Consider the following 27,104-nt stretch of genomic DNA (forward strand, 5'->3'; position numbering starts at 1 on the left):
CCATGTCGGACTTGGGTGACGAGAGGCCTTCTGCGCGCATGGAGAGGATGCTAAACCTGCTCGGTACAGAAGACCCCATGATCCTCTTCACAGAGCTGTTCATGCGCACATTGCCAGCTCAAGTTAGGATGGCGCTGGCCAACACCGCCATCATGGAGCCCCGCGCCCTGGCCAGGGAGGCGGACCGGTTCGTCTTGGCCATGCCTCAACGGTCCCCCGACCTGCTCGCTCCCGCGGCCGCCCCGCCACCTGACCGTCGCAGGAGAGCGAAGGATGACGCCAGACCTTCTGGCCAGCAGGGTAACGCTGCGGGCCATTGTTTCTACCACGCCACTTTTGGCGCCAAGGCCAAACGGTGCCGCTCACCCTGCACCTTCGGACCGACGGGAAACGGCGGGGCCGGCACTCAGTAGTGGCCCTGAGCGCTGGCGTCACCAACAGGCTGCTCTTCATACAAGACACCGCCTCTGGTCGCAGTTTCCTTTGTGACACAGGTGCCCAGTGGAGCATCATTCCGGCAGAGAGATCGGATGTGGCGAAGGAGGAGCGTGGTCCGCAGTTGGCAGGCGCGGACGGCACACCTATCTGCTCTTATGGCACTAGGGCGGTGGACGTGTGCTTCGGAGGGCAATGCTTTTCGTGGGATTTTGTCATAGCGGCTGTCACATTTCCCCTCCTTGGTGCGGATTTTCTGTGCGCCCACAACCTGTTGGTGGACGTGGGGAACAGGCGCCTGGTCAACTCACAGACTTTCGCTTCCTTCGCCTGTACGCAGGGGGAGGCGGTCTACAGCGGGTGGTCCAATACGCTCGCCGAAAGTGACCAGTACCTTCGGCTGCTCGCCGAATTCCCCGACCTTACCAAGCCCACCTTCTCCGCGCCCACGGTGAAACACGGAGTGGAGCACCACATCGAGACCGAGGGGCCTCCCCTCCACGCCAGGGCCAGGCGCCTCAACCCGGAGAAGCTGGCCATCGCCAGGGCGGAGTTTGCGCATATGGAGCAGGTGGGCATCGTTCGGCGCTCGAGCAGCCCCTGGGCGTCTCCCCTGCACATCGTCCCTAAGTCAGACGGCGGGTGGCGCCCATGTGGGGACTACCGCCGCCTCAACGACGCGTCCAAGCCTGACCGCTACCCGGTCTCACATGTCCAGGACTTTTCAGCGAACCTGGCAGGCAAACGCTTCTTCTCCAAAGTGGACCTGGTACGGGGGTACCATCAGGTGCCGGTGCACCCCGAGGACGTCCCTAAGACGGCCGTAATCACGCCATTTGGACTCTTCGAGTTTCTGCGGATGCCGTTCGGCCTGAAGAACGCGGCGCAGACCTTCCAACGCCTCATGCACTCGGTGCTCCGGGACCTACCATTCCTCTTCGTCTACTTGGATGACATCCTCGTCGCAAGCACCACGGAGGAGGAGCACCTGTCCCACCTCCGGGCCCTTTTCACACGGCTCAGCCAACATGGGCTGATTGTCAATCCGGCGAAGTGTGAGTTCGGACGGAACACCATCGACTTTCTCGGGCACCGGGTCTCCGCAGAGGGGGTGACCCCCCTCCCCTCGAAGGTGGAAGCTGTCGCTGCTTTCCCGCGCCCCAGCACAATCAGCGAGCTCAAGGGGTTCATCGGGATGGTAACCTTCTACTATCGCTTCCTCCACCACATCGCTCACATCCTGCGGCCTCTGTACGATGCCCAGAAGGGCAAGACTCTGAAGCAGCCGGTGGACTGGACGGCGGAGCGTGTCAAAGCCTTTCAGGACACCAAGGCGGCCCTGGCCCGCGCTGCCATGTTGGCCCACCCCTCGCCCTCGGCACCCACTGCTCTCACCACGGACGCCTCTGACTTTGCTGTGGGAGCGGTGTACGAACAGTGGGTTGGGGACGCCTGGCAGCCTCTTGCATTCTTCAGCCGCCAGCTGTCTCCCAGAGAGCAAAGGTACAGCACATTCGACAGGGAGCTCCTCGGGCTGTGGCTTGCTGTCAGACACTTCCGTTTTTTACTGGAGGGCCGCGAGTTTACGGCCTACGTGGACCACAAGCCACTCACGCACGCCATGTCCAAGGTGGCGGAGCCGTGGTCCGACCGCCAACAGCGCCAGCTCGCCTACATATCCGAGTTCACCACAGACATCCAGCACGTTGCTGGGAAGTCCAACCAGGTCGCGGATTGTCTCTCCAGGGCGGTGGTTGGTGCGGTCCAACTGGGTTTGGACTACGCGCGCATGGCTGCAGACCAGGCCGCCGACCCCGCCGTCCAGGCTCTCAAGTTGTCGGACACAGGACTGCGCCTAGAAGAGGTGGTTTTCGGTGACGCAGGGGCCACGCTCCTGTGCGACGTCTCCATGGGTCAGCCACGACCGGTGGTCCCCGCCAACTGGAGGCGCCCCGCCTTCGAGGCGATACACGGCTTGTCTCACCCTGGTAGGAAACCGTCCTCACGGCTGGTGTCAGAGAAATTCGTCTGGCATGGGCTCAAGAGGGATGTGAGGGCCTGGGTAGACACGTGCATCGCCTGCCAGCGCGCCAAGGTGCATCGACACGTCAAGGCCCCCCTGGAGCAGTTCTCTGTGCCTGAGCGGAGGTTCGATCATGTAAACGTGGACCTGGTAGGGCCGCTGCCCCCCTCGCACGGATACACCTATCTCTTTACCATGGTGGACAGGACGACTCGCTGGCCGGAGGCAGTTCCGCTCTCCTCAACGACAGCCCCCGACCTGGCCCGGGCGTTCATCGCGGTGTGGGTCTCCCGCTACGGCACCCCTGCTGATCTCTCCTCTGACCGTGGCTCACAGTTTACTTCAGAGCTGTGGGCAGCGGTGGCGGAGAATCTGGGGGTCAAGCTCCACCGCACAACCGCCTATCACCCGCAGGCGAACGGGCTCTGTGAGCGTTTCCATCGATCCATGAAGGCCGCCCTTCGAGCCAGCCTCACGGACAGCGACTGGCTTGACAAGCTGCCGTGGGTCATGCTGGGGCTCAGGACAGCGCCTAAGGAGGACCTCCAGTCGTCGTCCGCTGAGCTGGTGTTTGGACAGCCGCTGCGGGTCCCCGGTGACTTCATTCCCAAGTCAACGGAGCCCTGGTCCGCCGCCGCTCAGCGCGCCTCCCTGCTGGACAGCGCCAGGACCTTCGTCCCGGTCCCGACTACGCAGCATGGTGTCCCTACTTCGAGGGTGCCCCCGGAGCTGCACTCAGCGAGGTTCGTTTTCATTCGTCATGATGGCCACAGGACTCCACTACGTCCTCCTTATGACGGGCCTTTCCGTGTCATCGAGGCCGGAGCCAAGAACTTCATGGTTGACATGGGGGGTAGGCCTGAGTGTGTGTCCGTTGATCGCCTCAAACCGGCCCACTTGGACCTTGAACTGCCCCTGGACTTGGCCCTGCCACCGCGCAGAGGCCGGCCTCCAGTCCTACCTCCCCTGCCGCGCCCTGGCCATTCCCCCCTCCGACCCCGACAACCCCCCGCAGCTCGCGGGCCCCCGGTCGTCACTGCCCCCCGTCCTTCCCTGCAGGAGGACGTGATGGGCGATGTCACACCTCCTCCCGCACCTCCTGACTTTACCTACGATCGTAGGGGCCGGGCCATACGCCCACCTCGCCGTGGGGATTTCCAATATTGAGGTGAACACTGGGGGGGCTGGTGTAGTGACTACATTATGGGTTCATGTTCTCCTCTTACTGTTGGTTGTGTAGTGGGAGGGAACCAGTTCTGGCACTAGGGGCAGAGGGGAGGATTATTAACGTTGCAACTTCCTGTTTAGACACAACAGTTTTGGTAAGCTATTTTCTGGTCCTGTACTGAGAGTACAAGTTGTTATTTTGATTAAACAGTTATCATTACGTTGCCTACGTCTTTCCTTTTTCCTCCGGCACTACAATACATAATTTTCATTCGATTACTAAAACACCCCTATTGTCAGATTGGGAACGCCACCAGCAGAAAAAGTACAGTGGCAAGAAAAAGTATGTGAACCCTTTGGAATTACCTGGTTTTCTGCATTAATTGGTGATAAAATGCGATCTGATATTCATCTAAGTCACAAGTATAGACAAACGCAATGTGTTTAAGCTAATAACACACAAACAATTATAATCATTCATGTCTTTATTGAACACACCCACTGAACATTCACAGTGCTAGTGAAAAAGTAAGTGAACCCTTGGATTTAATAACTGGTCGACCCTCCTTTGGCAGCAATAACCTCAAGCAAGCACTTCCAGTAGCTGCGGATCAGACCTGCACAACGTTTAGAAGGAATTTTGGACCATTCTTCCTTACAGAACTGCTTCAGCTCAGCCATATTCTTAGGATGTCTAGTGCAAACGGCTCTCAAGGTCATTCCACAGCATCTCTATTGGGTTATGGTCTGGGCTCTGACTGGATTTTCTGATTTTCTTTTTTTGAAGCCACTGTAGTAGATTTATTTAGATGTTTAGGGTCGTTGTCTTGCTGCACCACCCAAGCATCAGCTAGTGGACAGCCACCCCAACGTTATCCTGTAGGACACCTTGATACACTTGGAAATTCATTTTCTCCTCTATGATGGCAAGCTGTCCAGGCCCTGAGGCAGCAAAGCAGCCCCAAATCATGATGCTCCCTCCACTGTACTTGAGTTGGGTTGATGTTTTCATGTTGGTATGCGGTGCCCTTTTTACACCATAAGTAGTGCTGCGTGTTTCATCAGTCCACAAAACATTTTCTAGTAGCGTTGTGGAGTGTGAAGGTGCTCTTTAGCAAACTTCAGACGTGTAGCAATGTTTTTTTAGGAGAGCAGCGGCTTCCTCCATGCCATGGACACCATGCCTGTTCAATGTTTTACGTATGGTAGACACATGAACAGAGATGTTAGCCAGTTCCAATGATTCCTTCAAGCCTTTAGTTATTACTCTAGTGTTCTTTTTTTACCTCATTGAGCATTCTGTGTTGTGCCTTTGGAGTCATCTTGGCTAGGCGCCCACTTCTAGGGAGATTAGCTACAGTACTAAATCGTCTCCATTTATAGACAATGTATAGACAATTTATAGACAGTGTGGACTGAATATCTAAACTCTTTGAGATTACTTTGTAACCCTTTCCAGCTTGATGCAAAACAACAATGCCATAGGTCTATTTTTTTTTTTTGCGAGGCATGGCTCTCATCAGCAGATGCTTTGTGCGAATAGCAAATTCTAAATGTTTGAGTGTTTTAACCCACACCTCCAATCTCGTTTAATTTATTGGACTCCTGCCTCCCATTAGCTTTTGTAGAAGTCATTAACCTAGCCGTTCAAATACTTTTTCCAACCTAGGTTTGAAATGTATTCAATATGGACAAGAACAATACAATAATTTGTGTTATTAGTTCAAACAGATTATGTGTGTTCATTATTGTGACTTAGATGAAGATCAGACCATATTATTAAGACAAATGTATACATAATTCCAAATAATAAATAATGATTCCAAAGGGTTCACTTACTTTTTCTTGCCACTGTATTTCTATGCGGTAAATGAGATTGGACGATACTATGTCAAATAATAATGTTGCATATGGCCAATGTTTCAATGTGTCTTCACAACATAGGAAACCATTGAGATACACAGTATTGTTTACAAAATAAAACATTGCAGCCTTGTGGACAAAACTAGGTAAAAGTTCACTCTGGCCAGCAGCAGTCTAACTTCAATCATTGATTGATTGATTGATTGAAAACTTTATTAGAAGATTTGCAGAAGTAGGTACATGAAAGTACATATTACATACAAGGTCAACTAACAGGATAAAAACCCAAGAAAGCCACTGGCTTATTTCAATTGGGGTCCTTGATACTCAATTAATCGTTACATGTAAGACAGACAAAAAACTAGTACTATCTACAAGATAATACAGACAAATAACTAGTACTATCTACAAGATAAACATACATCCAACATGGGAAGAACAATACAACAAAACATAAGGTATGTACAGCGGGTAGGACAGGTGGGGACATACACCACAGGTGGGGGCGGGGGACAAAACACAAAGTATGTACAGTGGGTAGTTCGGGCAGGGGGACAGACATATAATATGTACAATGGGTAGTTCGGGCGGGGGGACAAAACAACAAGTATGTACAGTGTGTGGTCATGGTGGGGGGGGGGGGGGGTACAAAAACACCAGTAGATTTAGGCGGGGGGAGGGGGGGGGGGCGACATAATAACATTGCGTTTGCTCAGAGTGTAGACCAGGTAGGGGGGTGAGGATTGGGGGATGGGGGGGGTTGTCCATTGTTCCACGGTTTCGGTAGAGAGTCTCCGGGTGGTGGGGGAGGGGGGGTCGTCGCCGGGTGGGGGAGGGAGGGGGGAGGGGGGGTCGTCGCCGACTGAAGCCTTTGGTCGTGTAAGCCTGTCTAACCTCGCTGCAGCTCCGGGCTTTCATCTCCCCTCCAGACAAGGACAGCAGCACAGAGAAAGTGAACCACAACACCACTTGTATTCTCCACATCGCACACGTCGGTAGTAAATCCCAGTAAATGTTTGCGTAAGAAATATATCTGTTATAGCCGAGACCCCCAAAACGTCTGGCTGGACAATCCCCGACGGTCCGCGATCTCTCACTTTCTCCCTTCTGCAGAAAATGTCAAATGTTTATCAACCAACCCCCGAAAAAATAAAACATAAAAATCACTCTCCACTTTCCATCCGTCCAGCTCCTAGCAGGAGCGTCTCTCTCCTCTGTCCTCCGCCGCGGAACAAGAAGAGCGATATACCTTCTTGAGGGGCGATCATCATATTGAGCTGCTGCACGTCGTTCTACTTCTTGTCAATGTTAGAGTGTAGTGTTCATGTTCATGTTTAAGTTACTTTTAGTAGACATGTAAATAGCCGTAATTGCCGAAGTGAATACTTGGGAATACTCGTTTGCGAACCACAAGCAAATAGCTATAAAACATGAATTTTAAACAACAACCTTGCTGTTCGAGTAGGTCCTCCCCCCGACTTGATCGTAGCCAACTGACATACACCTCACCAGTCGGTTTATGGCTCAGGCTTTCAAAATAAAAGTTCAAAACATATCAGGGTGTGTGTGTCACAACAAATTCAGTAGTATATAGATTAGATTAGATTCAACATTATTGTCATGGCAGACTACAAGTACCAGACAACGAAATGCAGTTTACTATCTAACCAGAAGTGCAAATAAATAGTGATATAAAACATAATATAAAAACCTGACAGTGATAGGTACAGTATGGCAAGTGCAGTTATGAGCTATGTACAGTATGGTATGTACAGATGTAGAAATAGTGGCTATATCAAAGGTATGTGCAAGGTAGTATTTGAGTGTCCACATTGACCAGGGGTGTGTGCAACCAAGCAGTAGTGCAAAGGCTAAATTGGGTTGACCACAGTGCCCGAGGGATTGTTCAACGGAGTGTGTGTGTGGGGGAGACTGTTTATCAGAGTGGCAGCTCTGTGAAAGAAGCTGTTCTGTAGCCTGCTGGTATGGGACCTGAGGAAGTACTCCTGAGTCTGGCAGGGGATCAAACAGACGAGGTATCCTTGATGATGCTTGCTGCCCTACGCCCACACCGGTCTGCCTGGAGGGACTCGATGGTAGGGAGTTTGGTGCCAATGATGCACTGAGCGGTTTTCACCACCTGTTGTAGGGCCTTCCGGTCAGACACAGTGCAGTTGCCGTATGACACTGTGATGCAGTTGGTTAGGATGCTCTAGTTTTGGGGAGTTAGCCTGTGCTTGCATGACTCTATGCTACGCGCACATGTATGGTCCAGGGGTTGGGGTCATCCCATCCGCTGATCATGTATTTATTGCGCCACGCCCCCTCAAGTGTGAGGTAGTCACAATCGGCCTCCAAGATGGCCGAACCAGACTGAATTATATGAAGAGAATGGTAAAAACTCGAGTCACCTGGCAAAAGTAGCCCTCCCTGAGACATGTAAACTACTGAGGATGTCTTATTAGCTTAATGGTAGATGTTTGTATCTTCCATGTAGGGAGACCCAGGTTCGAACCCCATCCGTCACCTCACATCATCCTGGTCATTGACCTTCCTGAATTCCGACCGTTTGGTATGCCTTTAATCGAGTGGGCGTTCACAGATCACAGATTGATCGGTTTATTATGTGTTATGGATGTTATTGATCATTGAGAAGGCACAGCTAAAAAGCACAGCTAAAAAGTGCACAAGGATCAGCAGAAAAACATCACCAGTCAATCGTCCTTTAGCGATAGGCCACTACTCACAAGTGGACTGCAGTCTTTCTTGGCTCATCACTCAACCACCTCCTACCTATACCATTATAGTCTTGAATTCGTTCAGGATATGTGGATGAACTGCCCCTTTAAGAGTCTAGTGAGGTGCCTTCGTTGAGTGGCCACAATGTAAAAGGGCAACCGACAAACTGTAAGAGTGCAGGACATTCCAAAGAACTCTCTGTTCTGTTAGATGTTTTTGAACTTCAACAATATGTGAACCTCCCTACTCATAATCGAGGCCACACTCTGGACCTTATCATCACCAAAGGCCTAGATATTGCAAATGTTGTTGTAACTGACATTGCCCTGTCTGACCATTGTTGCATATTCTTTGACATATCTATCTTTTCTGTTATTCAAACTATGTCTAAAACTATTTCCAAACAATATATCAATGAAAAGACCAGTGCACTGTTCACACAGGCCTTTTCCCTAGCCCCCACCCCAAACTTCTATTCCAACCTCAGTAAATGACCTTCTACACGATTTCAACTTAAAAATCACAAAAACCATTGATGATATTGCACCCATTAGATCCAAATGCATCTCTGGTAAGCAAAAAGCTCCCTGGAGCTTTATAATGCCCACATCCTTTTCAGAACTGTTGACAGACTAACAAATCCCCCAACACCCATTGCTCAGGAATTTCACTCGACTAGTAAATGCAATGAGCTTGCATCCTTTTTTAACAATAACATAGAAACCATTAGACAAGGCATTAGGTCTTCTGTGTCAGGCATGAAAAACATGTCCCCATTAACAACCTCAAATAGGGCGGACATAACGGGGTCATCCCTATGTTCCCCAGGTCCTATGTTCCCCGATTTCTTAGCTCCGCTTCCGAAAAAGGGTTCTATGTTCCCCGCGTCCGAAAAACGGTCCTATGTTCCCCGGGTCCTATGTTCCCCGCTCCAGGAAAAGGGTCCTATGTTCCCCGCTCCAGCGAGTTAACGTGACGTCATAATGCTATGTGTTGATGAATGTAACTCCCTAGATAGATCATTTTCGAGATGGAATTGAAAATCGTATATTCCTAAAAGAACACCAGTGACAGTGTATATATATATATACACATTATTAAATATTTTTTCTCTATATATTTTTTTTACATTTGTTTTTCAGATTTTATCCCCTTTTTCACCCAATTTGGTAGCCAATTGAACCCAACCTAGCATCCAATTATCCCCTGCCTATTGCGTAGGATCCGCCGCACGACCCCCGTGGCCGGCAGCCCCAGAGGAGATCGCCAGGCAGACTAGCTGACTGGCTCCTCGAGCCCAGCACCGTTATTCCAGCACCCCGGGGGCGCTGTTGCGCGACGGATCCTTGTCCGGAACTATTCCTATACCGCCCTCGAGAGCGGCCGCCCAATATGCCGCTCTCTGTGTGTGCCCCAGCCATATAATTTTTAATTAATTTTGCCATTTAGCAGACGCTTTTATCCAAAGCGACTTACAATTACGAATTACAGGGACATTCCCCCTGGAGTAACTGAGGGCTAAGTGCCTTACTCAAGGGCACACTAGTAGTGGTGTGGTTTCAGGCGGGATTTGAACTCACAACCTTCCGATCACAAGTCCAACTCACTATCCACTAGACCACTACATATCCGGATCTGGCGAGCTGGGATTCGAACCCAGTCTCCGGTGGGCAGCTTGCACTAGTGGCTAGTGCTTAGACCGCTACACCACCGTGGGGCACTCTATATTTTTGTCAAACGAAATCAAATAAATACAGTAGAGATATCAATCCAAAATATAGGCTTTTATTGCAACCAACTAATTAAACTATGTTTGTGCATATGGTTCAATTTACTTCAAACAGTAAACCTAAATAATAACAATAACAATAATAATTAAATTAGGCCAATAATAATAATAATAATAACAACAACATAGGCCTACTGGACAACATATTTACTTCAAACAGAACATAGGATCCTTTTTCGGGAGCGGGGAACATTGGACCCTTTTTCGGGAGCGGGGAACATAGGACGCGGGGAACATAGGACCCTTTTTCTGGAGCGGGGAACATAGGACCCGGGGAATATAGGACCCTTTTTCGGAAGCGGGGAACATAGGACACTTTTTCGGAAGCGGGGAACCGGGGAACATAGGACCCGGGGAATATAGGACCCTTTTTCGGAAGCGGGGAACATAGGACCCTTTTTCGGAAGCGGGGAACCGGGGAACATAGGACCCGGGGAACATAGGTACGCTCCCGACATAACAACCATGTCACAATTTAACACCATCGATTACAAGACCCTAGATAAAATCATGTCACGTCTTAAACCATTCACCTGTGCCCTTGATGTCCTGCCAACAAGCTTTTAAAAAAACATATTTAGCTGCATGGCAGGCGAACTAATACAAATAATTAACACCTCCCTTTCACCAGGAATCTTCCTTGAAGCCCTAAAAACAGTTATTAAGCCTCTACTAAAAAAGAACGGCCTAGACCCATTTGTACTAAACAACTACAGACCCATATCAAACCTTCCCTGTACAGGAAAAATTATTGAAATTTGGTTGCCCACGAACAAATTATTTGACCCTAAATGATCTCTTTGATTACTTTCAATCAGGCCTTCGCCCCCTACATAGCACTGAAACGGCCCTTATTAAGGTCCTTAATGACATTCGCGTAAACACAGACTCTGGAAAAATCTCAGTTTTGGTACTACTAGATCTTAGTCAAAGTCAAAAGTCAAAAGTCACTTTATTGTCCCATCACTGGGAAATTTGTATTGGGCTTGCACCCCACAGCAGCCAACAAAGAGCAACAGACAATACAGAATGTTAACACACAAACAGAAGGCAGCCTTGATTAAAACAAGAGTGGGAATAAAACGATAAGCAAGATATGTTCAACATTCATCTGGTGCAGTTTAAAAGTTTAAAAGAAACGGGAATAAAATATTTTTAAAATCTATTTAGTCTAGCGCGGGGGACTCTGAACCTCCTCCCAGAGGGCAGCAGTTCATACTCTGCATGTAGGACATGGGAGGGATTCATGAGAATTCTATTAGCCTGTCTGAGAGTAGCCTGTTCAAAAATAGACTGCAGGGATGAGTGGTCTTTCACCCCTATGATCTTCCATGCTTCCAGTCGGACCAGTTTGGACCTTAGTTGTACAGATAGGTTACCAAACCAAGATGTAATGCCGTATCTGATGAGACTCTCTAAGACAGACTGGTAGAAGAGTAGCATCCATTTTTGGTCAACACCATGAACTCTAAGACGGCGTAGGAAGTGTAGTCGTTGTTGTAATCTGCTACAAACGCTGTCTACATGAGTGCTCCAGGTGAGTGAGTTGTCAATGAAAACCCCAAGGTACTTGTAAGAGGCGACCTGAGAGATGGATTGTTTGTGGATGACCACAGTGTCATTAGTGCTGCCTTTGACACTGTAGACCACGACATTCTAGTAGATAGACTAAAAACCTGGGTAGGACTTTCAGGCACTGCCCTAAACTAAGCTACTATGTCTCCATTGGCAACTTTGTATCTGACCAAATTAAAATGACATGTGGGGTTCCCCAAGGGTCAATCCTTGGCCCCCTTCTATTCAATCTCTACATGCTTCCATTGGGACACATCATTAAAAAGAACAAAATTGCCTACCACAACTATGCGGATGACACTCAAATCTACATAGCCATCTCACCGAACGACTATAGTCCCATTGACAATCTCTGTAATTGCATTGAGCAAATAAACGCCTGGATGACACAAAACTTCCTCCAACTAAACAAGGACAAAACAGAGATAATTGTATTCGGTGCACCTGACAAAAGATCGAAAGTCAGTGCAAAACTTGATTCTCTCTCTCTTCAAACTAAAAAACAGGTCAGAAATCTTGGTGTAATTCTAGACTCCGATCTAAACATCAACAGCCACATAAATTCGATAACTAAATCAGCCTACTATCACCTGAAAAACATAACAAGAATGAGAGGTTTCATGTCCAAGCAAGACCTTGAAAAACTCATCCATGCATTTGTTTCGAGTAGTCTTGATTATTGTAATGGTCTACTAACAGGCCTATCTAAAGGAGCTGTTCGTAAATTGCAGCTCATCCAAAACGCTGCTGCTAGGGTCCTAACAAAAACACATTACACCAATCCTGAGATCCCTGCACTGGCTACCAGTCTCTCAGAGAATTGAATTCAAAATCCTCCTAATTACATACAAATCACAAAATGGTCTTGGACCAAAATACATATCAGATCTCCTCCCACCCTATATTCCCGCAAGGTCCCTAATATAAGGTCAGCTGAGACTAATCAGCTAATAATTCCAAGAGTAAAAACAAAACACGGTGCAGCAGCTTTCAGTCACGCAGCTGCATGCTCCTGGAACAATCTCCCTGAAGAAATCAAACAGGCCCAAACCCTTAAAATATTTAAATCTAAGCTAAAAACCTTCATGTTTTGCACCAGTTATGATTAAACACAAACACTTCTATCAATGTCTTTTTTCCATTAACTGTCTTTTTAAATGTTTTATCTATTTACTTCTTATATTTGCTTTTATTCATTGTAATTTTTATTTTCTAATGCTGTATTTTTAAATAATGTATGTAAAGCACTTTGAATTGCCCCTGTTGGATGAAATGTGCTATACAAATAAACTTGCCTTGCCATTCGGCAAAGCTGGTAACGTAGGGAGCCCCTGAACCATCCTTTGTTTTACAAGATTCAAAACTTAATACGTACACTAACTATTCTACATTACCTCTGACATTCGAAGACTTGGGCTTCGACACTCACTTCAGTCCTTCACTTCACAGTAATAATGCATATGATATTCAAGATGTTTATATGTAGTGACAACGTAATGACATAACATAATAAGCATGTAGTAAAGTTGTCTGGGAACCTGTTTTTATTGTTGCTTCATATAGAGATTAGTCAAAAATACAGCATCTTTTGTTCAGCCAACATGTCCATCTTTTAATAAAACTTTCCATGACATGTTAAAAATGTCCGTTAGAAGAAACTTGGCCACTGATGCATCCTCTTTGATACTATGAACAAATCATTTTAAATAACTCAAAACAGAAAAGCCAGTTAGTTGAAATCCAGACAATAACTTTCAGACCAAAATGAACACAGTGAACAGTCACATCAAGATGACAAGATGAAATATTGGGGGAATAATGATACTGATAAAACGCAGTAAGTTCGGTTGGTAAACCTGATAAGCTTTAGAACTGGTCTGGGCTGGGAATACTGGGATAACCTATTCAAGACTGTTTTGTTCTACAGTCAATCAAGACTTCTTGGTTTAATACAGATTAGCATACATAACGGCTATATAAAAGGACTAAAATGAGACATGCGCTACACGCTAATGGGCTAGTCTCAGTCGGACCACCATAAAACCTGTACAAACCCAGAGAGGATGGAGATGCTAACTTAACAGAAACAGAAAGATAAAGATACTGCAGTTTTATAAAAACAAACCAAACAGAGGTCATCCTCAGATGCTCAGGGAACTGTGCATGTATCGGCCACACCTTTTGCCCCACAAACATGGACACCCTCACCCTATATGAACGGAAGCACAGACCAACCAGAGTCTAGAATAAAATAGAGTGGAGAGCTGTCTTGCGAGTAAGGAACTGAGTGGAGACTCTTTGTCTGTGTTTGTCTCTGTTCATTCTTCTCTCCTCTTCTCTTTTCTAATCTCCCTTGGTGAGCAAGTCTTCTATGTAAGCGTCCAGTTCATCATCTGTGTTTATGTCAATGTCCTACAGGAGGGAAGGAGAGACATTAGTGTTCAGCGTATGACTGTATATGTGTGTGTGTGTGTGTGTGTGTGTGTGTGTGTGTATGTAAGTAAGTCTGAGAGACAGTGTGTGTATAACTACCTCCTGTACTTTCTGTAGCAGAGCTACAATGTTGGTTCGTAGTTTCTGTAGTTTCTCATCGGCCTCCCTCAACTTAGTCTCAGCACTGCTGCTCTTCTCCTCCACAGCTTTGGCCCTGGCATCAGCTCTGCTCTGGTATGAGTTACACAATGACTGAAGACCCAACTCGTACTGTTGAAAATACTCCTTCTACAGGGACACACAGACAGGATTAGATACAGATACATTATTGCACGCATGCATCTCTTCCATTCGTGATAATCCATCTCTTCTGTTTGCATTCACTTTGCCAAATCAGCTTTGTTTAGCTTCTCCACATGCGTTCCCTCTAACTTCCACTTCTTCAGTATGCTTGCTGTCATCTACCTCGCGAGCGATGGGCAAAGATTGTGTGAAGAAATTTGAAGAAACCAAATGAAACTTAAAACTGACCTAGTCGAATTATGAAAACATCCGAGGGATTTTTTCAACCCTTTTTCCATTTGGAACCTCACCTCCATGACACCATGATTTGTCAGATTTTGTCTGCTTTAAGAACCTTGCAGATCAAAGCCCGGAGAGACCAGATTAGATCTCTATAACTGAGGATCACGGTAAGGGTTGTGTGTACAAATCAGCGGTCAGTCTTACCATGGGGAAGGCCACCAGCTCCCCTGCTGTCATACTGTTGACGTCATCTTTTGGGATCCGGAAATCAGGGGGAAAGAAATAACGAAGCAGTGTCCTGGAGACACACCACGCACACACCATCATACAGCAGCAGTTACATCATATCCAAACAATACAGCAATACCAGTGATGACATTGTTAGCTTACCTCATCATGGTGACCAGGCTGTCGGTCACCTCTCGACTGGTTCCTGGTTGGGTGGTGTCAGGTTCCATGGGGGCGGTTGCTTTTTCTGTCTCCTGCTGTGTGTCAGGGGTCTGAGTGATGGGGGAGGTTGGGCGCATCAACCTCACCTCCTCACTGCCCTTGAACACCCTACAGACACACACAGATGTGTAAGAGAACAGAGAGAATGCATACATATTTATGTCTTTATGCCTCTCTCTCTAAGAGTGACCGTACCAGCGATCCTTGGGGGTGGATCTGGGCACGTAGTCAAACTTCACCTTCCAACGAACACTCTGCTTACTGGTCTCTATGGCAACCACTCTGCCGGTGTACCACTCCTTACTCACACGCACCTCCACCAGCAAACCCTTATCTACAGGAGATAATACACATGTACACACATACACAATTTCATTACAGGGACTATGGATGCATTTCAGAGCATAAGCATTTGTGTACATCCCAAGTCCTGTTGTCCCACTGTGTGTTCAGCTGTGGAACTCTGTAGACCACCTGGCATCTCTCACCTTTCTGAGCATTCTTCAGATCCTTTGCTGGGTCCTCCCCCTCATCACTATCAGACACCTGAAAGATGCACAACACAATACATGAAAACACAGTACATTTAAAAACGCTCACAACCCAGAATTATACCAGAACCTATCCACTGGACAGTCACTCAGCGTGTCTTGTCAGGAGCTGGTCCTGACCATGTCTGTGTAGAAAACACAGGGATGGAAATAGAAAAGAGACACCAAAATCCAAAGTGAGAAGGAGAGGACCCATTCCATTTAGAGTTGAGACAATTCCATAAAGAGTAGATAGGAGTAGGGCAGGACCCATTCCATTTAGAGTAGAGTTAGGGGAGAAGGACAGGACCCATCACCGACTTGTCATTTCAAGTCAATAAGGAGAGCTGGAGAGAACCCATTCCATATATAGCAGAGTTAGTAGAAGACAGGACCCATTCTACTTAGTAGTTGAGTTAGTTGAGAAGGAGAAGAGCCCTTGGTCTTGGCTGAAGGTGAGGGTTACAGACAGTAGTGAGTACCTTGGTCCTCAGGTGAAGGGTGGGGGATTTGGTCATGGGTAAGGTGTGTCTGTGTGTGTGTACCTTGGCTTTAGCCCCAGGCTGTGGGGTGGGGGTGAGTTTAGGGGTGGAGGAGGGCAATGCTCTGCCAGTCAGGGGCGGTGTCGCAGGGGTCGGCCGGGATGTTGCCATGGTTACACTCTTCTTCTCAGGCTGGGGGAACTTAGTGCTGGCAGGGGGCATGACCACCTACAAGGTCAACAGCAGAGTGGGTCTGATTGCAGCTGCAGTCTTGCTGTTCCACTTCAACGTTGCATGAAGACCTGCACCATGGGGCAGCTGTGGAACTCTAGCCGTCTCTTCATTTGCTATCACTGTTTGGGGACTTGAGAAAGCACCAGCTAGCATACATAGTGGAGTCCACATTCATAATAGAGACTACCCTCCATGTCACTCTGCTTTAATAGAGGCCTGCTCACTTCTGACACGTTTGTCATGGACTGACGTGCTTTTATATCTCCTTTCTTGGTTGTCTTTGAAGGACCTCCACTTCTTCTCAGCCAAGGCAGCCTTCTTTTTCTTCTCTCTCTTCTTCTAACACTACTCCATCCTTTTTCCTTTTCATGTGCCCTCATTCATTTACTTCCTCCTTAACGATAGACAGACCAAAAGATGGAAAGACCTATCTGTCTGTCTATACGTGCTAAGCAAGGTTCTTCTTGCCATCACTATAACTGAACTGAAAATGTGATGAATTGACACTGTGAAACAACACAAAACTGAGACTGAATCTGCTGGACAGTTGACTTGACCAGGGTCTTGAAAAGAAAGATGTATGCTCTCAACACACTTGGAAGTCTGAGAAGTAGTTTAGTGTGTGTGTATGTATGTGCGTGCATACATACCTCTGTCACCTTGCCCCGTTTGGCTGGAGATGCCTTCTCAACAGCTTTACCACGATTCCCAACTGCCGATGCTATCTTGGATTTCTTGAGCTGTGGTTCCTCTTCCTCACTATCTTCTTCTTCTTCTTCCTCTTCTTCCTCCTCCTCCTCTTCCTCCTCCTCCTCTTCTTCCTCACTCTCTTCCTGCTCTATCACTCTCTTGCGTTGGCTGCTAGCAGGTGTGGTTGGTTTGGCAGGAGAGGATTTGGCTGGAGTCTGCAGAGAGACCATACCATACCATACATACAGAGAGACCTTACTACCATAACTGCTTTCTGGGGATGGGACAGAATAACCGATTATTCGTTCCTGATGGTCAGTCGATTTTTAACATTTTCCCAAATAAACGCAAATTAAACGGACAGAACTAATGTTGGTTCTGTAGCACTATTTTATTTTAAAAGTATATATTAATCACGCACAGAAAGGTAATCTCAGCCAGTACGCATGTGCACACACGCCACAGAGAGATCGTTAGTAATTTAGCAGTCGTTATGGCGAACACAGATAAACTAGAGCTTGAAGTTCCTCTAGCTTCCCTTAAATCTCCTTTTTGGGAAAACTACGGTTTCTCGGTTACCTACAATGACGATGGACAAAGACAGGTGGATCGGACCAAAGCTATATGCCGGCATTGTTCAACTGTGATCGGGTATGTAGCTGGCTGTACGTCGAACTTGTTCACTCATTTGAGTCGGCATCACCCGAATGTGAACATCACAGGTACAAGAAAAAACTGAGTGAAGTGGAAACCAGCTGTGGCATTTACGCTACCTATTTAGACCAGGCCACAACAAAGGCCATAGATGTTTTTATAGCAGCAGACAATACTCTGTTGTCAGAACACAGGTTTTAAACACATGTTGAAAGTGAAAATCAAGTCTTGTTACGTAGTTCCCGCTCGTCCGCATTTCAGCCAGCAAATCATACCAGCCCTTTATAAACAAGCACAAACTACAGTTGACCATGACTTATCCATGGCATCTGCTATCACTCTCACAACCTATGGGTGGACATTTAACTATCTACATATATATATGTGTTTTGTGAATTTTTCAATTTCATGGATCTTACTGTTCACCTAGCCAACACTTTTGGTTGAAGTATAAACCAAATAGTCACAAAAACAAACCCTGACCCAGCAAGCTGATGAATTCCACCACACACTTACCCGTGAGCTGCGGCTGGGTGGAGGGGGCTTGGCAGGGGTCTTGGCAGGTGCTTTGGGGGTGGGTTTTGCAGCTGGGGGTGGGAACTTTGTTGCAGCTCTGGCTTTAGATAGGTCAGCTTTGGGAGCAGGGGGTGGAGAGGGAGCTGCAGCAGCAGTCCGGGCATTAGTGGGTTTGCGGCTGAAGGATGGAGGGAAGCTTGGGGGGTTTTTGAGGACGGCGGGTAAGGGGGGAGAGCGGGGGCGTGTCACTCGCTCTGACGACCTGGTTGCCTAGGAGACCCAGAGAACAGGAGATTGATATATGTATATATTATATTATATTTAGAAAGCAAGAGAGAGAGTATGTACCAGTGTGAGGTACCTGAGAAGAGTTCTCTGTGTTAGGTCTCAAGCTGACATCCAAAGGTAACTTCCGCACATCTGCTGAAGACCTGATAGTACTAGTTTTCTGAGGACACGAGGACGGACGGACACACAGACACACACAGACACACCAATTAGGGGGTGCAGATTTACGCCATTCATCAAAAACAGTTTGGGCTCAAGTCTATTTAATCAACAAACATGAGAAAGTTCCCCTCTGAAAAAGGAGTGTGCATGTTTATGTAACTGTGTGTCTACCTGAAGTGCCTGTAGTTTCTCCTGCTGTTGTTTGATCTTATCTGTGAGCTCTTTTTGTTTGTCCTCAGTTGTCTGCTTGTCCTTCTTTAGAACTCCATACGGTACATTCTGCTTTTGCACAGCCGCATCACACCTAAAACACCAGAACGCACACACACACAATGATGCCAATAGTTCCATCATATCAGTAGCGCATACACATATTGTCACCTTCTTAAAATAATGGCTTACATCATATTTCTAAAGTGTTGCAAAAGTCTGAATAAACTGAACCAAATCTAGAATATATGATATTTAGGCAAAAACATAATTTTCCTCAAAAGTGACTTAAGCCATTATTTTAAGAAGGTGACTATATGTAATAGTGGGTGTCTCTCTGTGTACCTATCCTGGGTGCTGTCAGGGTTCATCAGACACACCCAGCTGTCTGGATATCGTTTATCCACTGCATCCATTTGGAATGGCAGAGTCCTCCACTTTAAACACTTATCTGTAGGGGATGGAGAGAAGGAGATCAGTGTCTTTGTATATGTGCTGAAAGTTACTGTGTGCGTGAGTGCAACTTACCACACTGTATAGTGAGTGGTATCTCCATGGCACGGCGTCTCTTGTACCTCTGCTCTGAGGAGGGGGTCGAGGACCAGCTGGCAGACAGGTACCCAAACTCATCCCAAAACTTAACAATGCCCTTCTGAGCTACAACACACACACACACACACACACACACACACAACAAAACACAGAAACAATTTGAACCATTCTATAGTGGTTAAGGGGTTGTGTCAGTATAACTCTGCTGTTGCGTGAGTCTCACCGATGTTGCTATCCTTCCAGTACTGGGCTAAGTGTTCTCCCATGGCTTTCAGAAGATGTCGGTACTCTTTAGCATCTGCAAAGTCCTGCTTGTTGTGAGTGGGCTCCAGAACCAGGTAGGGAACATCCACAACCCCCACCACACCTCCACAAGCCCTGACATACATACAGAGAAATACGCATTTATAGTTGATAGTAGAGTTAAGCATTAAGAGTCCACAGTTAGCATACTTCCTCTTCAGTTACATACGTGTGTGTGTGTGTGTGTGTGTGTGTGTGTGTGTGTGACTCACATTCCTCCCTCCAGTTGAGGCCCTGTTTTTTCGTACAGTTTGATGAGGCGAGAGCAGTTATACACAAACATCCCATCCAGGTCCCTCTGCCCGATGTTCACCCCAAAGATAAAACTCAGCTCCTTAGGCTCCTTTAATGCTCTGAGGGGGGTAGAGAAAGAGAAGCGTTGGGAAGAGGGGTGGAGAGAGAGAGAGAGAAAGAGAGAAAGAGAAGTAGGGATGTGTACGTTTTATAGTTGTAACTAGCTTAATTGTATTTGTTTATTTATAAGGTAGACTGACTTCTGTAAATTAATAAACCCTTGCATTTAAACAATTGTTTTTATTGTCTTCACGACTGCCAATGGCCCCTGGCCTGAGCTAGATTACTCTTCCTGCTACGACAGGTGAATTTATGATTCACTTGCTTAGTCAAATGTATCGATTATAAGTCCCTTTGGAATAAGGTGTCTGCTAAATGCCAAAAATGTAAATGTAAATGATCGACTCGACTGACTTCTGTTTGGTCTCCTGGATCTTCCTCTTCATCTCGGCATCTCCACGAAGCATCAAGGCCAACTCCTGGGCTTTCCTCAGCATGGCCTGGGGAAGAGGACCGGGCATGATATTGCAAGTGGGTTGCAAGATATTGCCATGTTTATAGAATTAAAAAAGAACAATAACTTCCATGCAACAATGTGATGGTTCGTTTTGTATGTGTGTGTGTGTGTGTGTGTGTGTGTTCTTACCCGTGCATCTCTGGACAGGTCATCGCCATGTTTGGCCTCCAGAGCTAAACTCTTACTCTCCGCCTCGCGAGCCTTCTCGTCAGCTGAAAGACACATACACGCATTCAGCCAACAGCACAGGTGGTTTAAGTGTGTAGAAAAGGGTTCTGAGAGTTAAAATAGTTATTTCGAATGGAGACTCACCGATCTTAGCAAGGTGGTCAGCCTTCTTCACCTCCTGCTCAGCACGGGTTTTGAAGCGAGTTGACGTGTACTTATACACCCTGATGACACACAGACACAGTTGTTGTATAGACTGTATAGAGTGCACCTGGATTTCTATGAGGTGCACGAAGACCTCTTTGTGAAGTGTGTGTGTGTGTTACCTAGGTTTATAAAGGCAGCAGGACATTCTCTTGGTCCTGACTTTGTGTCCTTGAATGAAGATCCTCATGCGTGGGTCAATGTACAGAACAGCTGCGTATGCTCGGAATGATCGCCGCTCTGGCTTACTGTGGGGATGGAAGAGATGCTATCACTACACACACATAGTCTTGATCACTACCTTAAGTACAGGTTAGTCATGCACATTTACAGTACAAATGTTTATCCAAAATATATATTTTCCCCCCTCATGTTTATGTCCCCCCCTCATGCTATCATGCACGCATGAAAACACACACACACACACACACACACACACACACTAATACTCACACTCCCTCTGCTGGAGTCCCAGCCATCAGAATATCCTGGTAGTCTGTCTCTACATCCAACTCTGGTTCTCTAGTATCCATCAGCTTCAGATTATAGATGATCACCAGAGTACCTTCACACACAAATGACTGCTGTTAAAACACACAGCTGCCCCCCGCCCCCTCTCCCGGCAAAACACACACACACACACACACACACACACTTACCACTGCTACCTTCTATCTTGTTGAACTGCTCCATCAGCTGTTGTTCAGTTTTAAAAGGAGAGTACTTGTAAATGAGCTCTGTCTCAATGGCATACTTCTCAGGGTCAGCTGTGACTGGCTGCCTGGTCTTCAGTTCCCAGGTGGGGAGAGGCACAATCACCTGACAGGGGAGGGAATAACTGAATATTACACAAATGCTTAAAGGACAATCTCCATCTTACTGAGTCCTAACCTCATCGCCTGACAGAGGAGTCACTCATAGGGCTTTCACACCGACAAAGAACTGTTCCGGTTCACGTTCGTGTTCGGGAACCTCCGAACCTTGATGCTGTCTGGCGAACTAGCCCGCGTTCATACCAGTGTAACCAGAACCATCCGCGTCATCAACGATGGGTGATGAAGGGGCAGGATAAACAAAAATGTCACAACTAGATGGCGGCTACTTCACTGGAAATTAGGATAATATCTTCCACTACAGTATCTGAAATAAACACTATTTTCTACGAAACGAAACAAAAGACACTTTCTACACGCGTTCTCTTACTAATCAGCTGCGCCATTACTGGAATAGAAATGGCTTACGAAATTTGCGTTAGCTTGTGTGAGTGTGTGTGTTTGCTAAGCATGTGAGGAAGATAGAGAGAATGATGAAACTTTTGATAATTGTTTTGATCACTAATGATTAGATTTAGATTAGATTCCATTTTGTCTCCTTCCTTCTTGCTGGTCTTTGCAGCCTAGAATATGACGCACCTACTGACGACGTGACTGTTCTACGTTTTGGTTTCCGCTTGAGAACCACTATTTTCAGATTCCTGCTGCGAACCAACTTTTCATTTTCGGTCTGAACGCGGCAGCCGGTTCCAGACTTGGTTTGCAAATGCAAACCGAAACGGTTCTTTGCCGGTGTGAGGGAAGATAACCAGCATTATTGTACAGGCCATACACACTGAATGGAATAGGTATAAACAACAGAAACTAGTGAAATCATGGCCCTATTGGATACACCTCTCCAGTCCTTTCAGATCTACATAAAGTGCCTGGATGCTAGGAGTCCATTTGGGATTCAACAAAAGACATCCTACACTTTATTGCCAGATTAAACCACTACAGCTGACCCCTGACCTCATCCAGCCCCTCCTCTTCATGGAATGTTCTAGACAGGAACAGGCAGGTGAGTGTGTTCTCCTTCTTAGTGAACAAGATGAAGTCCTTCCCAATACGCATGGAGCCCCTAAAGAACAGACACACCACAGTAAGTCAATAACCTCCAAAGACACAACACATCTATTCAGTGGGGTCTGTCCGTCAGCTTCATCTGGGAGTTCCACATGTCTCTTACGATTTTAGCCCGTTGCCGTACTGGCCGATGTGAGTGGACTCTGGAGTTCGCTTACTGGACTTCCCAAACTGAATCACATGAGTAGCTTCATCTGAGAGTGAAGGACGGAGAGAGAGAGAGAGAGTGAGTGAGATGTAGAGAAAGAGCCAGCGATTAGCATGGTTCAATGCTGCACTGACTTGTTAGACTAAACCTACCATGAGACATGCTAGTATAACTTGGACCTCAGTCTCAGTTAGTTAGAGCCCTGTTATTGTAAGTCATTGTATATGAGTGACATCAGTGTAGCACTCACTGGGATCCATTCCTGTCCCATCGTCCAGGAAACTGAGCATGTAGCCTCCACGGAGGTCTTGTCTCTTCTCTGTCAGCCAGGGGAGGTGCAATACAGGTTAGAACATGATGGTAGATGTGTGTTGGAGTCGGAGAGTGTGTGTGTGTGTGTGTGTATATATATGTGTGTGCATGGCGTACCTGTGTAAATGTCGATCCGGGTTGCATTTGCATCCCTGTAGGATAGATGATCGACAGGTGTATGACCGATCAGGGTAAACATAACCTGACACTGCTAAGTTTTATTTTAAGTGATTTAGCAGCACATATACATAGTGAGAACAGTGTTGTGTATCGTTAATAGAAGAGTCATTAAACTCAAGGCCTTAGCAATTGACATTATTAGTACCTGGAGTTGTCCACCAGCTCAGCCAGAGCTCCAAATAGAAACTCGTGGGTTGTCCTGGAAACATACAACAACCAGTCAATTCAATTGAACATTTATTTAAATGGCAAAGAAAGTCTGGGTAGAGGCGGGCAAGTAGTATGAAATGATTATGGGTGGTGGTAAGGGATAACGGGGGCGACTGATTGTGTACTGTGATGGTTGGCTCTAAATCAGTGGGTAGGACCCAGGGGTCCAGTAGTAAGAAAATGAAGATCAACACTCCTGAATGACTGTTGCAAAAATTGTTGCGGAAAATGGCTTCATATGATAAATCACATCTGCACTTTTTCTTAAGCCTGTATATCATCACCTTCTTAAAATAATGGCGTACGTCATATTTTCAAGTTGAGAAAAACTGAACCAAATATAGAATATATGATATTTAGACAAAAACATCATTCTCCTCAAAAGTGACATAAGCCATTATTTTAAGAAGGTGACAATATATTTTAAAGATGTGCTAAGCCTACAACCTTTTCTTACTCCAGAGTCTTCCTCATAAAGTAGTAACATCACGCCATCCATCCATCAACAGGCTTCAGTGTACATTGTAATTTACTGTGGAAAGTCATCACACAGCATCTTCCTTCATTTACTACTTAGTCATCCTCATTTGGACTTACATGTCTCCAGGGAGTGACGTTCCAGCACAATAGTAAAGGCAACACTGCTGCAATCATCACCCTTTGACCTCCTCCGCAGAGACCGGTGGGTATTGACCCTCCATCTTCTGCTCGCAGTAGTAGGCCTACTTGTTGCCGAGCGTATTTGGGTTGACAAAGCACCAGAGAAGCCAACACTGTCTAGCTGTTACACGTCTGCTACACAGCGGCTGGCTGAGATTCCCAGCACAATTAAGAAGCATTTGGGTTCTCTGTGTGCTCTCTCAAACGAGGTATCTAGAAAGCTCAGTTTAATTCATCTGCTTGTGATTAAAACAACTTTCTCTTGTGCAGTTTGATAATTATAATTCTCATAATTCTAATTATGCTCTCATAACATCTGACTGATTTGAAGACAAACATTTAGCTGTCTCTCTCAGCATTGACACCTTGAATATCAGCAGCAAGTCTCAACTGATTCCCAGGAGCACTGCTTCCCCTCTCCTGCGAACGTGGAGTTGTTTCAACTTTGCGAGGGGTTTCCTCTCCTGTGCATACTGGGGCTTCATTGACATTCCTCGGGGTTCCCCTGTCCTCCCCAAAAAGTCTCATCTGGCCCGTCAGACCTCTTCCTCCCATTACATTTAACATACTCTAGTATTTTCCTTTTGATTATTGTAGGGGATGGATAGTGTCAGCTCATTCTTGATACAGGAAATACAAAAACACTTCAATGAGGAGGGATGGTCTGCCACTGGTATTTGCCTTGGACCATACCAGTCTTAGACCATGTTCTTGAATTCTCTTGCATTATGTTTACACTCTTAACCCAAATGATTAAGAGATGTACGCCTCTTCTTCGGCGTATGGGTAGTTGTTTTCCTCTCCACTCCACCAGGCTCGGGGCCGAGGGGCTACCCTTTTACCACCCCGAGACCTGGTTGAGGGGCTCACCCGGGCTATATTTCTGGACACCCCTCCAGAAGCCACGTCATCGTCTCGTCATCTAATACCGACAGACCATGCATCCCGTTGGGTGGGTGGTACACCGGGCAATCCAGGATAACATGGTCTGCGGTTTGGTCCTCTGCGCCACGCTCGCTTCTGTTCGCTGTACGCTTCTGTACGCTGATGCACATTGAATAGGGGCCTTACATGCACCAGGTGGCATAAGATAAAGTTGATCCTTGCAGTATTGTTTGATGGTGTTAATGTCCAGGCTCTACCTGGCCTCTATGGTGAATCTGAATCCTAATCTTGTTTTGTAAGCCACAGCAGCTATAGAAAGAGAATCTCATGTCTGGCTGTCACATAGCAGTGACCTTGGAACATCAGCACCCAATTATATAACATCCCAGCGGTTCACAGGGGTTTTAAACAGGTGTTGCTCAGTTTTATGTACTCAATCATTGTTCCGTAGCAGTCAACGTCATTCCTCCTGACCCCCTCCCCATCCTTCCATTGTCTTCAGACTCAGTGGTGCCCAGAAAGCAGGTTTCATATAGTCATCCATAGTGTCTATTCTAACTTAGCTTTTAAACTGTGTTGGAGCCCCTACGATTCTGGATTACACTGATAAGACAGTGAAGCCCTGGGCTCAGGAGACCACTAGTGAGTGGCTTCATCTCAAAATCCACCAGCATACAAATGGTTCATGTAACATGTTCAGAGCTCTGTTTTTTCTTTGGAATCATGCAGGTCACCTTGTTATGGATCATGTGCAGTGCAAGTCACAGACTGAGGGTAAAATGGATAGTCCCACCACACCTGACTGCAGTCATTAGTAAACAGTTATTCCATAGGCCTAGAAAACCTTGAAAACACAAGTCGGCATGTTGGGCAAAGTGAACATTGGTGGCGTGAGAATTGGTCTGGGTGTGATGCATGTGTGGTATGTATTGGGTGTATTTTCCCCAAGATGGTACTTACGAGTTGGTGTGTAGATACTCAAAGGTGAGCTGAGCCCTATTCAGGCTGCTGTAGTTAGAGTAGGCCATTACCACTCACTAAAACTACTACTTATTCTCTTCCTGGTCTTCTTTTTGACTTCCTTTCAGTCCAGTGGAGTGGATCTATTCATGAGAACCTACACAATCACAACAGTACACTGGTTTAAAAATGAACAAAAAATAAACGTATCTGGATGGGGGGAAAAACCAATGACCTGAAATAAGGTGCGATCATGCAGAGCATAATACATAGAGAGGAAACAACTCAATCATTGATTAACCCCTAATGGTTGACATAGCCTACTCGCTACATTGGGCATTATATTATAGGCTTTTTCTTAAGACTGCTTAGGTCTACTCTCAAACGTCCTCAGCCACAGCACCACGCGCCAGGTGAACCGCTTCACTTTCAAAGCAAGACTCCCAAAAGACAATCCTCTCACGTGGGAGGTTCACAAGTGCTGAAACGGTTATGTATCATTCCAAAGGGTTCATCTTGACGTCGTTTTATGACTTAAGTATGGATGAGGAAGTAGACTGTTCTGTCATACTATGTTCTGTCAACGCTGGCAGGCAGTAATGTCCAGTCCAGTCTTCGATAAAAGGCCGGTACACTGATTACAAAGCTAACTAGCAGTGATATCCCAAAACCCACCTAACATTCTGATTACATAGCTACATCCTCATGTAGCTTACCTAGTCGTAGTAAACACCTGTAAAAAGGCCCGGTTAGGAAGTATTTAGCTACTTTAGCAAACCGTTTAAAACGCCAGCGAGTTCAGATAGAGTTACGGTCAATGGTAAACATCCGTCGGCAAAGAAATAAGCGTTCAAACATAAACATTCCAGAATGCACACACACCAGCTCCGAAGAAGGCCGCGAAATGGCTTTAGTCCCTCGCCTCTCTCTCTCCCAGTCTTGCGCAGAGAGCAGGAGAAGGCCCGCCTTTATCCTGCACTGACAGCCAGTAAGAACCCGCCTGACTCGTTTCGCTGCTACTTTTGGGCGATCTGGGGGGTATTCCATC

General features: G+C 46.6%; 1 protein-coding gene across 1 annotated transcript; it reads right to left on the bottom strand.

The window, feature by feature from the left end:
• Positions 1 to 13,202: 13,202 nt before the first annotated feature.
• LOC308157600 (ATPase MORC2-like) lies at positions 13,203 to 26,124 on the bottom strand (the record flags this gene model as incomplete). The annotated part of the gene is made up of 27 exons (XM_080531189.1): positions 13,203 to 14,003; positions 14,124 to 14,312; positions 14,754 to 14,847; positions 14,940 to 15,107; positions 15,195 to 15,333; positions 15,488 to 15,545; positions 16,075 to 16,239; positions 16,896 to 17,150; positions 18,106 to 18,375; positions 18,467 to 18,553; positions 18,727 to 18,859; positions 19,111 to 19,216; positions 19,294 to 19,422; positions 19,541 to 19,695; positions 19,833 to 19,973; positions 20,329 to 20,414; positions 20,561 to 20,643; positions 20,744 to 20,823; positions 20,926 to 21,051; positions 21,257 to 21,368; positions 21,463 to 21,622; positions 22,588 to 22,696; positions 22,805 to 22,895; positions 23,100 to 23,168; positions 23,279 to 23,313; positions 23,487 to 23,540; positions 26,057 to 26,124. 27 exons carry the CDS (start codon positions 26,122 to 26,124, stop codon positions 13,935 to 13,937), a joined length of 3,231 nt encoding a protein of 1,076 aa, XP_080387315.1. The 3' UTR covers positions 13,203 to 13,934.
• Between the last annotated feature and the right edge of the window lie 980 nt (positions 26,125 to 27,104).

Source organism: Nansenia antarctica (genome assembly GCF_963989245.1).
Source record: "Nansenia antarctica genome assembly, chromosome: 5".
Classification (NCBI taxonomy): Eukaryota; Metazoa; Chordata; class Actinopteri; order Argentiniformes; family Microstomatidae; genus Nansenia; species Nansenia antarctica.